General features: G+C 32.3%; 1 protein-coding gene across 12 annotated transcripts in view; it reads right to left on the bottom strand.

Moving 5' to 3' along the window:
• The window catches only part of LOC116846861 (four and a half LIM domains protein 2), a 642,247-nt gene that overhangs the window by 28,995 nt on the left and 597,321 nt on the right, over nucleotides 1-15,931 (bottom strand). For 10 of the 12 annotated variants that reach the window (XM_032821223.1, XM_032821219.1, XM_032821226.1 and 7 more), the window contains 2 exons: nucleotides 11,399-11,599; nucleotides 4,691-4,865 (listed from right to left, as the gene is read on the bottom strand). In XM_032821223.1, the coding sequence (XP_032677114.1) occupies nucleotides 4,691-4,865; nucleotides 11,399-11,599 (376 nt within the window). The remainder of the gene's footprint in view (nucleotides 1-4,690; nucleotides 4,866-11,398; nucleotides 11,600-15,931) is intronic. The other 2 variants (XM_032821227.1, XM_032821229.1) reach the window with 1 other exon arrangement.

Genomic DNA, 15,931 nt, shown 5'->3' with positions numbered 1-15,931 from the left:
TTTAAATGTATAGTTTACTTTTTAATATCCTATATTTAACTTTTGAAGAAAAATCCATTGTGTATTGATGTGTAACAATATTTGTATTGTATTGTAATACTTTCTGAGATCAAACAAAACGCTCTGAGATTATTCTGGATATGCTCAGGACAACTAAAGACACTCTTTAAGGCATCCTGGATTCATTATGATATATCCTGAATGATTTTAGGATATTTTACGTTATAGCATATACTTCAAATTTTATTAAAGAATGAACATGCTTGTTCATATTAACATATTAGCCATTTCTAGGCGTGAAAATAATACAATAGAGTCGAAATGTTACACTTTTGTGTTAATTTTCGACATAATATTTGTGATTTACTGATTTGCCTTGTGTTAAATTAACATAAAAATTGGAGTGGATAAATGGCCGTGCGTAAAAATGTTTCAAAATTTTCACATCTCTGACGTATCTTACACGCTGTAACTTAGACTTTTGCTGTGTTACGACCAGTATAATAATGTGTCACTGTTGAAATATTCTGTGTTGAACGCAGTGACACATTAGGTCTTTTGTATATTTGAAACTTGGCGTATTTTACTTCGCTGACATTATATTTGCTTACTAAACTTTTTTGGCATCTTTCTTGCACAAGTGGCAAGAGTGCTACAAAGTCCTCTTTGCATTTAAAGTCTTGAACATTTGCAATAAATAAAAATATAGACTTGTGCTGCACCGCGCGCCGAATCATCCAAATAATTAATTGGTCTTTTATTTCGACTTTTTTTCTAAAAAAATGTTCCGTAGCATCTTGAAGATCTTCCTCCTAGTTGCAAATATCATAAATACAAGATGATTCTCTTTGTATTTTGGTCAAAATATGTCAAATGTCTGTGCCTATTTCGCGATTCTCCGCAAGAAGACTCCATAGTGACACTTACAGACCTTTAAATTCAACAGCATTCTGGTAAATTGAAACGAAACTTTTGGCTTGTATTCATATTTCACCAGAGATTTGGTTAATAATCCAATTAAACTGTTTTCTGTGTATTCTCCAGCTGTTAACCGCGTTTTCGGGAGCGCGTTCTCAATCTCACCAGAACCCAACAACGGCCTCGAGGTGAATTCTTCGGGAGACTTTACGAGGTAGTAAATCGTGACGAAGACTACCGACGCGAAGTCATAAAATCCGCAGTCATTTTCGTAGTCTCTGGAATACACGTGTTTCAGCAGTCTGTTTTTCCCGCGCTCGCTCGAAAATGACGCGTTGCTGCTGCACGAACGGCTTGCAATTACCGGTACGGGAATGGAAGAGTTCTTCATTTTCGAGTATGCTTTCGTGTATCGAACACACCTTGCCAATCGTTCGGGGAGATCTCCCCGTTTCCTGATGGGTCGTTGATCAAACGATTATAATTTTCGCAAGCACCTGTATTTACTTACAGATATTGCTACAATGCTGCAATTGTAAATTCTACGTACCACAGACAATTTTCTAGCAAATACAAAAGCAGTGATAAATTTCAACTTTGACATTTAGAATTTTAGCTGGATTAGAAATTTTTTTTTTTAATAAAAGAGAAAAAAAAGAAAATAAAGAAGAAACAAACATAACACAAAGAAATAAAAATAATACGAGCAGAAAAAGAAAAGAAAAGAATATACAATCAGAAAATATATAATAAGATGTAAACTGAATTACAAAAAAAAATAAATAAAATAAAAAGAGTAAAACATAAAGGTTAAATCTACAATAAATTTTGGCATTTGGAGAGAGTATTTGTTTTATTTTTATTTTATTTACGGGAATAAATCTCTGTAACGTGAAATATGTAATTAAATTAGTAATAGCAAGGGGATGTACTAATTGTAATCTTTATCATAAAATGCGATGTTTTAACATAAAGAAAGGCTCTTTCTAAATTTTCTTATTGGTTAAATATAATTACGTTCATTTAATGCGACGCATTGTCATGAGCGGAATTGCATAGAGAATCCCGAGTTCAAATTTATCTTCTCTCTTTAATGGATTCCGTGTCTAATGGAGGTTAATATTTTTATGACGAATTTTTTACTACTTACTTTGTAAAAAGTAACGATTTAAAGTAGATTTTCCCAATATATTGCCAACCGAGTAGGTCTTTTATTTTTATAACTAAGTTTATTATTAATCGATCGCTTGGTTTTAATGGTTTTTTAAAGTCTCAATCGGTTCTATTTTCATAATCTCGTAATATTAATCCTCATATAACAGATTAGTAAGAGCATAAAAGTAAATTGTAAATTCGTAAAAGTTCAAATATGTTGTAGTGCGCGATGCATGAAAAATGTGCGGGAAGCCTAGTGAGACGTAACTTGCACGGTTGACAATTCGTTAATGGAGATGCTTAATGAGAACATTTCTCAACGTGACATAAGACGCACCGAAATAGTTCGCGACGTTGAAGTGGTCATTTGCCAACATAGGCTAATAGGTTTGAATTTTCCGTACAAAGCGCGACACGCTTTAACGTGGAAGAGCCGGCACTTCCCAAGATTTCTCATTAATTATATATAATTTTGTATAATTATATGTAATATGTAATATGTTCGCTTAATGCAACGTGTTTCTATATACAAAATTTTGTAGAATCCTAATTTAATTTTATTTTCTTTTTATTTCACGAGTTTTGCGTTTAATTAGAGGTCGATCTTAATTATTTAAATTAAAAATAGAGCTAATTAATTAATTTAACTGACTAACTAGAGGCGGATAATGAAAATATCCGCCTCTAGTAAATATCAAAGTTTCCTTGACACTTTTGTGTGTTATAGCGAATACAAAGAAAGGACAGTTATAGAAGAAATACAGTTGGAGAGGTCGCGGGAAGTATCATTTTTAAATGATTAAGAAATTTTAATCTTTACTATAAAATACGATGTTTTAACGTAAAGAAAGGCTCTTTCTAAAATTTCTTATTGGTTAAATATAATTACGTTCATTTAATACGACGCGTTGTCATGAGCGGAATTGCATAGATAATCCCGAGTTTAGATTTATCTTCTCTCTTTAATGGATTCCGTGTCTAATGGAGGTTAATATTTTTATGACGAAACTTTACTACTTATTTTATTTTTGAATTTCATGTCGAATGCGAAAGAAGGGCGACTATAGAAACGCGGATATAGAAGTCGCGTGAAATGTCATACTCAAGTGATTAAGAGTTTCTATTTCTTCTCCGTGTAAGATACGATGCGTTTTAACATGAAAATAGTCTCTTTCTATACAGAAAATATCTGAAATATAATAAATATTTACTAGGCGCTTAATAACATATATGTATTTATATTAATATATATACATATATATTTATACACTAAAAACTTTTTTCGTAGGAAATTATATACTTAAATGTTTAATTAAATATTAATAATAAAATAAATGTTTAATTAAATATTAATAATTTTTAATTAAAATAATTAACTTAAATATTAAATATTTTTTTCTTAAAATCGTAGCTTTTCGTGAGAATGTAATTGTTTAGTTTATTTAAATAAAAGAATGTAAATTAAAATGAATGTTATTTGTATAACATTGAATAAATTTTCTTTATACTTTAGATATTTTTTCTCTTACAATGTAAGAGATTTCTTATCAATTATATAGAATTATGTTCATTTAATAGCCGAGCCACAGATTCTTTTCCGGACTTGCGTAGGAAAGATGGTAAAAGAGACCGGATCAAGTTGGCCTAAAGGTTACGTTGGTCAGTTATGTTTGATTCGTGTATTTATTATGAAAGTAATAGTGAAAAAGGCAACGAAAAATGTTCTTTTAAGTATTTGGTATATTTCCTATGTTCTAGAAAGAACATTTTGCGATTTCCAGATTTGTTGCTCTCACAATAAATATATAAACAAAACACGTAGCTAACACAATCTCCAAGTTGACTTGACTCCACTTCTCCTACACGGTGAATCAACCTTTGATGTTAAATGATTTTGGACCTCAATTATTGATGTTAATAAAACCCACCATCCATTTCCAAATTAATAAACTATTAAATTATATATTAATTGATTTCTTCTCTCTCTCTCTTTCTAAACTTGCCTCTCTCTCTAAACTTGTAAGATATTCCCCAGGAGTTTAATATAGACCACATACGTTTAAATATTATATGTCTCGTGATTTAAATAAAATTATTCGCATTATTATCCGCGCGATTAGATTTACAGTAGCTCTATACCTTTTAATTTTAATTTTATCTTGATGGAAATGCGCGATACTCGAAGCCTACAGAGAGAGAATATTATAGTTTCTATTTTTTATATAAATTTCTTTCAATTTTTAAATTCTTTTTGTTCGTTTTTGTAAATTTGTTAGTAAGGCAAGAATAGATTGCAACAAGACCTATTTTACTAAAGAACCAAATAAATTTCGTTAGAAATATAGAAAATTTTTTAATAGCTCACTTCAGTTCCTAAAATATAAATAGCATATATAAAATGAAAGAACAATTACTGCGGAATGTCGAATTATTCTTCAGGTTACAGAGTTCTGTAGTATTTCTGTAATATTTTTCCTCTAAAATTTTCTTTTCGTGTAGTGAAGCGCAACTCGCGTTGTGTTTGATGACGCGTCGAGGTAGCAGCTCGTTCAAAGTTTCGTGGCATTTCGAGGATCCTTACAACCACGCTAGGATAGTTAAAGAATGTGTTACGTACCAGCGCGGAAGATCTCGCCGCATCCATCGCAACGGCTAGCGAATTGAGCGTCGTAGCAGTTGCCGCAGTAGATCTTGTCCACCTTGCTGCCGAATTGTTTGTCCACCAAGGACACTCTGCACCTGTTGCAGAGGAAGCAGGCCTCGTGCCAATGCTTATCCTTGTATGACAGATCCTGCAAAACGAAATGCCGATAATCACGATGGGACTTACGCGCGTTCTTCGCTTCCCGCTCGCTTATCTTTCGAACGTAATGGCCTGTCGTGCAATAAAATCAACGCGGAAGAGTCTATCTCAAAAATTGGTTTCGCGAGAAGGATCAACGCTTTATCTGTGTGGATTCCGCGATATTCCATTTTTCTATATTCCAGTTTCTTCTTCGTTATCTGCGAGTCCCGCGGAATTTTCCCGCGTCGTTCCGAGTTTACAACTGTCGCGGTTATTTGTCGATCGTCATGTTGTCATTAGATACAAATGGCAAAAAGTAAGACCACAATATAAAGTTGTCGGTGCTTCGCGGTTTTAAAATGTTACTTAGAAAAATTAAATATATGATTAAAATCAAATATGATTATTAACTTATATAGTAATATATTATTAATATTAAGAAGATAAAATAAAATAAAATAAAGAATATCAAAATAAAATAGAATATAATAAAATATTAATAGTATTAAATATATATAATCATTAATTAAAATCAAATATGATTATTAACTTATATAGTAATATATTATTAATATTAAGAAGATAAAATAAAATAAAATAAAGAATATCAAAATAAAATAGAATATAATAAAATATTAATAGTATTAAATATATATAATCATTAATTAAAATCAAATATGATTATTAACTTATATAGTAATATATTATTAATATTAAGAAGATAAAATAAAATAAAATAAAGAATATCAAAATAAAATAGAATATAATAAAATATTAATAGTATTAAATATATATAATCATTAATTAAAATCAAATATGATTATTAACTTATATAGTAATATATTATTAATATTAAGAAGATAAAATAAAATAAAATAAAGAATATCAAAATAAAATACAATATAATAAAATATTAATAGTATTAAATATATATAATCATTAACTTATATTGCAGTAGTAATATTTTAAATTATATACATATAGTATAATAATATACTATATTTATAGTAATATACTAATTTTGTTATAGTAGATTATTAAATTAAATTAAGTTAATCAAGTTAATTTATATATATATATATATATATATATATTAGATTAGATAGATACTGATATATATTAAGAAAAAATATCTAAAAATTAAAACAAATATTTTTTAGGCAGGTGCCATTAACATATTTACTTAAATCAATTTTTTTTCATTTAAACTGAATATTGTTTATTTGGTTTAAATAAACAATATTCATCTTTTGCTATTTCAATTAAGCATGTTCTCGAAAATGACTCGAGTAACGAAAACACGGATGACGAGAAGAAGCTTTTTTCGTGATTACTAATGGCAATAATTTTGATATGTTTCAGATTGTTCGAAAAAATATCATGTCTAAAATAAAATTTTCGAACATGTCTAAATTTCGTAATGATACTAAAATATCGTGAGACTAATTTACTTGTTTACTTGTTATTTTAGCATGACAACAAATGCTGTTATATTAACATATTGCCATGACAGTCACTACAGGTAATCGTCATTATGATACTATCGCGTTTTATCGTGTTAACCAACAGAAAACAGATAAAACGAGGCAAAATATATATACGTCCCGAATTACAATTTATGTTTGTACTTTACATTGACGATTCAACCATCAATTAAACTTTTGCACAATCAATGGAGATTAACGCGGCAGGCCACGTTTTAATTACTACTTTATTGACGAAACTTTTAACGAGATCATCAAAGAGAATCTTTGTGAGCGACGATGCAAAAAAGAAATTCGCAACTCTCCCATTTCACCGCGAAAGTTTTAGAATTCGCTTCCAATGGAACTTGTTACGAGCTCGAAAAGTCGAGCTGAGGAAGTTCAGAATAAACTTCATTCGTCACAGCAAACAATCGGATAGCGCGAAGGACGAGCGGATTAACTTATCCGAGCGAAAATAGTTCTCGTCGCGAAGTCACAGTAAAAGTCGCCAACAATGGACGCACGAGCGAAACGCCCGGCGATAAACGACGATAAACCCGGCTCGAACGCGAGATCTCTTCGCGATAGAGACGCATATGATACAGCGAGCATATGTCGCGCATTACTCGGTACACAGAAATATAGAGGGTGTCCAACAGGTAGAGCGCGTAGAACTGAAGAGAAAAGTCCATCATTTTGTAAACTTCACGACAGTTATGAATAAATTAACTGTTGCTAGAGACGATTGTCAACACACGAAGGAAATTTTACATTAAAAGTTACTGTAGGATTTGATAATCGAGGACTAGATCGACATTTTGCAGTAATTTATTTTATCCTTTCATTTCATACATGCTACTTTAGAAACTGTGAAATGTGCTATATTAAAATACTTGTTATATTTCTAACGAAATTTAGTATGCTCCTTAGCAAGATAGACTATCTCGGCGTATATATTCGGCGTATGAGTCCCAGCGTACCCTTAAAGGCCAAATCACACTAGCAATTGGCGATTGACGATTGACAATTAAAGATTAGATTTTAACGAATCAACAAGCTTCAGCCTTGGCTTGCTTTGTTCCACTTGGTCAAGTTCCAATCTTCAATTGTCAATCAAATATCGCCAATCGTTAGTGTGATTTGGCCTTAAGAGGACTAGAGAGTCAGATTGCCTGAAAATCGTGCTTGTTTTTTTACAGTTTTTTTATGACGAATTGAATGAATATGCGAAAGTGTTATTTTGACGTATATTTATACAACATATATTATACAACATATAAAGAGAGGAAAAATATTATTTTGATGAACAAATACTCAATATAAATGTATTGTACATGCAGTTAAAATATATTTCGGTTTTTTTTTAAGGTCGTCATATTGTATATTTTGTATATGTAATATCTTGATTCTGAATTTTAGGTAGAAAATTTCCGTAAGATTGTCATTATCGGGTGAACTACTGATAAACTCGTGAAAATATTTAATTTTGAAATATTAAATTTTTACTATAAAAGAACTAAAAATTTTAATAATATTCCATTAAGATATTTGCAGTTTTGTTAACTTTTACTCAATTTCTATTATAGTGGTTCACCCGATAACGATAAGCTTATAGAAATTTTCTAAAATTTAGCTTAATTGAACCACTGAGAGTCAAGATATTATTGCAAAATGACGACCTTGAAAAGAGAAACAAAATATATTTTAACTGCATGTACCGTACACTTATATTGAGTATTTGATCATCAAAATTATATTTTTAAATTATATTTTTTTTCTCTTTAAATGTTGTATAAATACACGTTAATATAACACTTTCAGTTTGTTATAAAAAATTGTGAAAAACAAGCATGATTTTCAGGCAATCTGATCCTCTAGTCTCCTTAAGGAATCTAATAGTTGGCTCAAAGGCCATGTTGGCCATGTGCTTTGTTCATGTATGTATCGTGAGAAAATAGTGTATTAGTGCATGATAATGCACTGATCTTATATAATATATAATAATAAATATAATAAATATAATAATACAATAACAAATCAATCTTTTTAATTAATAACCTAATATTTATGTGGTTATTTTCAAAATGGTAGAGGACTTTTTTTCAGTTTGATCTAATCTATAAGCAATAGCTGACGTCGTCATCACAGCTCATCTACAGTATCACACGTGATCACTCATCAATCTTCTTCAGTTAACAATTCAATATTTTTCTTAGTTGCTTGCAAAATAGTAATGAGTTCACAACGGATATCTCTCTCTCTCTCTCTCTCTCTCTCTCTCTCTCTCTCTCTCTCTTATAAATTGTCAAATACCCTGTTTATCTTGAAAAAATAATTGTTTTTATTTTCCATTAATTTCCTGATTTTTTATATGGAAATATTTTCATTTTTTCCTTTATCAAAACTCCACTCTTTAAAACTTTTGAAATACTATTTACACCTGATTTGAGATGTATTCTTCTATTAAAATAATATTAAATTTCTAAAACAAGAAATCCTCAGGACTTGAAGGATTAATTGAGGAATATCAGCGAATGAATGCATGGAGAAACTGTAGGACGAACTTTGCAGGCACGTAGATGTCTCGAATTTGCACGAAGAGAATATTATAGTTTTTTTTTCACACATATTCTCTTAAATTTTTCTACGTTTTTAGTAGTCCAGCAAATAGACTCTCAAATAAGATAGACTCTCAGTGAGGTCTATCTTATTAAGGAAACTTCGCTAGAAATATAGCAAATTTTAATATAGCATATTTCATAGGTTCTAAAATATAAGTAGCGCATATTAAATGAAAGAATAGAGTAAATTACTACAAGATATCGATTTAGTCCTCGATTATAAAGTCCTACAGTAACTTTTATTTTAAAATTCTTTCCGTGTGTTGACAATCGGCTGGCAACGGCAAGTGATGATGCAGGAATCGTGCAAACTCGCGCATACTTATCCGCACACTTGTATTGCTATTCTTCAATCAATTCCTTCTTAATAATTATTGCCAAGTTCGCGAAGTGGTAGAAGACTTTCCCATTCAGTTTGATGCGCTCTGCCGTGATCTGTCAGACACCCTGTATATATGACGTCTGACAGCGCGTGGTCACACTCGTGGTGTCACACGATTGGAGACTACTTCAGGAAGCCGTCGCGGATGCTGCGATCTCGTGAACTATTAATCACGAATTACGTAATTCGTGCGGGCGCGCAACACAATGCGATAGAAATGATGACGCATGCGCTCGCTTTTCCCGGCTGGGTCGTCGATTTTCCCCCGTAGAAATACGTACGAGGAATGAGAGATCTCTCTCGCGAGCACGCCAGTCGCATGCCGAGAAGGAAAGAGAGAAAAAGAGCGGAAATGTACGCTCCTCGCGGCCGACGCACACAGGTAGTGGTAGCCGGTTACACCTGCATCATCGCCGCTATTTCTAGAAATGAGTAAGTCGACGCCTGAACGCCTCGCCATCTATTGACACCTGGTCTCATAATCATACGACGGCTGCTAATTGCGCCTTTAGGCCGAACGCGGCGGAGGACAGTAATTTATTGTTTCTGTTACGCGTGAAAATGTACGAGCCACTGGAACGCTGGGAAGGATAATTTCGTGTCCTTCCGCCGACCGTGAACTTAATCTTCCATTTTCGCGTGCCGTTTGATGCGCAACGAACACGTATCATTGCTTTATCTGTGAGTTGAATCGTAAGTAACTTCTATTTCTTTTAATTCATAAATTTAAATTGACTTCTCAAGCGGATTTTAATATAATATAGCTTTATTGGTTAACTCATAAGGCGTTCTGTAATGTAATTATAGTAACATAAGTGTGAAATATAAATCATCTGTAATAAACAGTCATTGTCATATGAAACGCCTGTATAATTTATATTATTTATATACATACATACAGAACGTCCCAGTTGAATTTCACAATTTCTCGTGAGGGAGATTGAGATAAATACAAAAGTCCTATATCGTTTTGTGATATTCACAATAAATATCGGGATATTAATTAGGATAAACTGAGCACAAAAGTCCTTTACCATTTTGCAAATGATCACGTAGATTTTTAAATACTGATTAAAAAAGATTGGTGCATGGTGATTGGTGCAGAAAATCGCGCAAAATCGTGCAACAGTTTTCTTTAATTAATAATTAAAAATCTACATGGCTATTCGCGAAATCATAGAGAACTTTCTTGCTTAGTTTGATTTAATGTACAAGTATACGACGACAGACATCGCTATTACAGCTCATCTACAATATCGCGTATGTTTATTCATCAATCTTCTTTAATTAATATCTCGAGATTTATTGCGAATATCGCGAGACGGTATGGAGACATTTTTGTTCATCTCAATCCGTTCTATGTTCTTATAAAAATTGCGGAAGTGAGTCTGAGACACTCTATGTGTGTGTATATATATATAATAAAATATATGAATGTATATGTATATATATACATGTTTATATTTTATATTTTATAAATATATAAATATATTTTATATATTTATAAAATATATAAATATATAAATATATAAATATATATATATATATATATATATATATATATATATATATATATATATTTATATATTTATATAATATAAATATTTTACATTATATAAATATATATATATATATATATATATGTGTGTGTGTGTCTGTGTGTGTTTACTCATATATTGTTTATTCATATATTATATTATTATATATAGTTTTATTAGATCTCATTATAATACACAGAATTCTAATTAAATGTCAGTAGTCTAATATATGTGTTTGTTATTAATAATGACACATGTTTTAAATTAATAAGCACAAACAGATTTTTTTTGCGATTATCCGGAGAAAATAAATATTCGCTGTCTTCATTCAAAGTTACTTGCGACTCAACCAACAAATAATATTCGAACATATAATTTAAAAAAAACAATTCATTTTTCACCAACTTGAGTATCTTATAGTTTTAATTACTCAGTCTCTCCACTCTCCCTATCTCCCTTTCTCTCTTTGCCCATAAAGAGAATATACGAGTTTGAAAAAATTACGCGAAGTGTGCTTTTCATAAAAACAGTACCTTGGAGTCGATGCCGATGATTTTGTTGCATTCCTCGCAGCCATTGGCGAACACGCTCTCGTAACACTTAATGCAGTAGGGATGCTCGTCCCTGAGGACGTAGCGCTGTCCTGTCAGGGATTCGTCGCACTGCCAGCAACAGAAGTGGCCGCTGTGCCAGTCCTTGTTCATCGCCTTCGTGTATTCGCCACTGAAAATCAACTGCAACACGAATATCGGTCGTTTAGAATTCGCGCTAACTTCCGTAACGAAGTCGCTCTCTACGGGATCTCTACGGTAGTAGTATTGCGTCGATGTGCGATGTATCTTTATGTGAATCGTCTTCGCAAGGAAAACCCTGGAAGAGTATCTCGTCGATCTCAAGAAACGATTGAATATATCGTGGACAATATAAGAATAGATAAGAAACACGTATTTTTTTTTACAAGCGCTTTCTCACACGTTTAACCCTCTGAACCTTAATTTTCTAGAGCAATATAGCATGTCTTGGATTTCCAGGTAAAAATAAAAAAATAACATTTCTTGAAGTTTTAATTTTTACAAATTATTTTGTGAATTATTAGAACTAAGATCAAGATATACGATATATTGTAACTTGAAGGTCTTATGATAGGCGGAGTTCAAAGAATTAATTATCAAATGAAATAGAGCGAATTCTACAGATTTTATTATGAACAAATCTTTGAAATTATGTGACACGTAATTATAATATATTTTGATTTTTAATTACTTATTTAGATTTTTCAGAAATTCACTATTTTATAACGTTCTCATCCTTCATTATTAATTAAAAAATTTGCAAAGATTTAATAAAAGTAAAAATAAGGAAGGATTTTGCATCAACTCAGCCACGTAATAAGATCGCTTTTTGAAATCGCGAATTTAGCATATGAGTTGTAAAGGTCGCGCTACAAGCAATTACAAATGCGTTGCGTCGTTCGTCCGTCGTTTGTACGCGCTATTTGGACGTGTAGTGTATGTAAATGTAGCTGCAGTGCGGCAAACATAGCACGGTGTTTACAACTCGTGTATTAAAAAATGCAATTTTGAGAAATAAGTTTGTATACGTGGATCAATTTTGCGTGAAGTTCTGTCTAGTTTTTATGCTTGTGAATATTCTGTACTTTCTGGAACTAATGAAGAATATGGCGTTATATTGAAAAATATGACATTTATAACAAATATAAGTGCATAAAGCATCGCAGAATTTTCGTCTACGTTGTTTCTTCATATATTTTACGATTTTAGAGATACTCATTTATCATTTATAAATCAAATATATATAAAATATTAGTTTCAAACGCAGTGTTGGACATTAATTGATTAAACTTTTCATTGATTAAAACAATGGGCATAAATCTATAATCAAAAATAATCAACCATCATATATAAAATTACACAAATATTTTGATTAATTAATGAAATTAATTATTAATCAAATTTTGATATAATTGATCATGCGTTGATTAATAATAAATTCCATCAATCGATCAAATCACTTGTGATTACATATATGGCGACTGATTAATTTTGATGATCGACTTGCGATTATTTTAGTCAAAGAAAATTTTAATTATTTAATGCCCAACACTGATCTCGAGGATTCTTTTAACCTTTAAAAGTACGAAGAAATACTTACGAAAAAATACGTGTCTCTTATTTTTAATGTTTTGCAATGTTTCTAAAATTGACCAAAATCGACGAGGAAAATCGCTTCCAGTGTGTCTACTGTGAAACTTTTAACAACAATATCGTTATTGCCACATTATCCTTTCTACTGTATATTACATCCGCGCAACAACGTAACGATAACGACATTGCCAAAAGTTACAGAATACGTCCACTAATGTTCCTCTGTTCACTGCTTCTAACGAGAACAGTGTTGTCCGATGTTTGCACAGTGGTACTTCGACTAGGTCGCTAACGACTGCGATGTCATACGCAAGTTTACAGTCACACGTGCGTATTGTTTACAATGTAATGTTTGCTACGCGCGCTGCTTCGATTTTTTAAGATCTACCTTCTACGTTCTATCCAATCTAACCTAACGTCAGATTCATTCGTATTAGCGGACGAGTTTATATGTATGTTATGCGACATTCGTATGTTGCTGAAAATGTCTTTTGTCTTCTACGTACAAAGAAGCACAGGTGTACAATGCGCTAGTTGCCAAATGTGTCGACTTCTTAAGATCTACATAGCTCAGCGTTGTATTTATACAGTAATTAATGAATTCACATGAGTTGGTGAAGCATTTGTACGATATGTGAAGACGTCTTTAATTTTCTACGTATACGAAGTGGAAAAAGATCGAGTTAAATCGTTGTTAACGCTTGCCAAGTGTATTGACGTTTCGAAATCTGTCTTGATGTTGTTTCACCCTAATCTCCAATTTTCGTGCTGTAATCAGTGAGTTTGCGTAACATCCATGTGTTATGTAAGGGCGCCTTTTGCCTCCCGCGGACACAAAAAAGAACAAGTTTACGTTGCAACGGTCGTTAAGAGTCCCGACTCTGCAAAATTCACACTCCAACGTTGAATTCATGTTACTAATCGATGAGTTTATGCGTCTGCAACGTACGTTACGCAAGACGTTTCTCGTATCTCATCTGCATACGAGAGAAAACAAGCCGGCGACAGATAATTCCGATTCCTCGAGGCCATAAATTCGAAATCGCGAATTAAACACTACATAAACGTCGTGAGTCAATTTACTCGCAATGATTCTTGAATGCGTCGCGTCCTGGCGCGAAAATTTTCACACTTTCGTCGTCCTCTTCTGCTTCTTCTTTTGCGTTCTCGCGTTGATTTTTCCGGTCCCGATGGTGTCAAGGAGAAATCACACACGCGACGGTCGTCCCACGACGTTTCTGTCGCGATTTTACGCGAAACAATGCGGACGTTAGGCAAAGGAACCAATTATGGAATAGTTAGAATATAATATATAGAATAGGAACTTATTTTTTTTTATAAAGCACTGCACTCTGACGGCAACTGCTGGAAGCTATTGCATTTGTTATAAAATTTGGGGTACATAACTGAACGTCAGATGAGAAACGTATTTAAAGATATAAACGACTTTCTACTTTCATTTCGCCCTAAAGTTAATCGAAATTCAGCTACTCTTGCTTGCTTATTAAGGCAAGTTCATTAATGTTTACATTCAATGTACATTATGTAGTTGTGCTGATAATATTTTACAACTCAATTGTTACTCTTAACTTCCGTAACGATACAGGAAAGTTTTATTTATCATGCAAGATAATATAAACAATTGCAAAGGTAGATAACTAGCAACCTCTCTCCTGAAGATATTCGCGTAAAAAAATAAAACTTCCTACTATTTCTTGTTTTTTATTGCTTCTCTATTATTTATTACGTCTGTTATGTTTTTGTTTTTCTATTTATGTTTATCTCCTGTAAGGGATACACGATTTTTTTAAATTAATAATTGCAGATATTTAGGATATATAAATTAATTTGTCAATTGATTATAAACTGTCCTGATATAAATTGCCCAGTGATTATAAATGATGCTTCATCAAAAGAGTTTACACTTTAATGATTGTGTTATTAAATAGTTTCTTGAATCATCTCGGTGATGTTGTATTGTATCCCATTTATTCGACCCTCTAATTTTTTTCACTTTTTACTCTTTTGTTCAAGAATGAAATTTTGGATACTTTCTTTCCTTGGATTTTACAGTTAACATGTTTCTATGCTACCAGAAATTTGAAATATGCATTTGCATTGTAGGGTTGAATTCCAAAAAACGTTCTTTTTGAGGAAACTTTACTCGATATTCTATAGTATATGTAACACATAAACTATAGGTACTAAAATAAGTTCTTCAAAAAGGACGTTTTGGGATGCAACTTAGAAATGTAGATTCGAGGAAAGGTATTCCATAATCGGTTCAGTTACTCCAACGTTCGCACGAGAACGTCCGGAGGCGACGCAGCGAGGAAATCGCATCGCTCCTCTCGCAGAGAACCGTGTTTTCCGTCGTGCATTATTGGCGTCTCGCGAGAAAAAGAAAGAAAAGGAGAAAGAAAGCGAGTTCCTCTCGCATCGATTGTGTACGTGCGCGTTATTACGGCGTGCGGCGTTTCGCTGGTTCGTGCTGGTAATATGTACCTTGGATGAGTGCTGTTGTATGTGCTGGCTGAGTATTTCTGTACAAAGACATATCTGTCTATCGTGACATGCGCGTACGTACGTACGACCGTGCGCAAATCTCATCCGAGCGTTCTCATGATCGCGCGAGTATTCTTTTTTGCTTTCTTACGGGGACCTACCGCGCGCGCTCTGTCGTTCTTCAGGGAAGATCCGCGAGAGAAACTGAGAAAAGTGCTGTCAATCCGCGAAGCGCACGTCAGGCTTGAGGGAAATCCATGTTATCATACTCTATTATACAAGATGCGGTATTTAAATTGAAACTATAAAATTATATATTCTTATATATAATTATAATATTAATATGATATATTATAATTATATATTATATATAGGATTATAATATATAGTAATAGT

This window comes from Odontomachus brunneus, unplaced genomic scaffold, assembly GCF_010583005.1.
Source record: "Odontomachus brunneus isolate Ranch 3 - 2012 unplaced genomic scaffold, Obru_v1 Obru_scaffold_071, whole genome shotgun sequence".
NCBI lineage: Eukaryota > Metazoa > Arthropoda > Insecta > Hymenoptera > Formicidae > Odontomachus > Odontomachus brunneus.
Note: the sequence above shows the minus strand (reverse complement) of the source record. Positions and strands in the feature narration are given on the sequence as shown.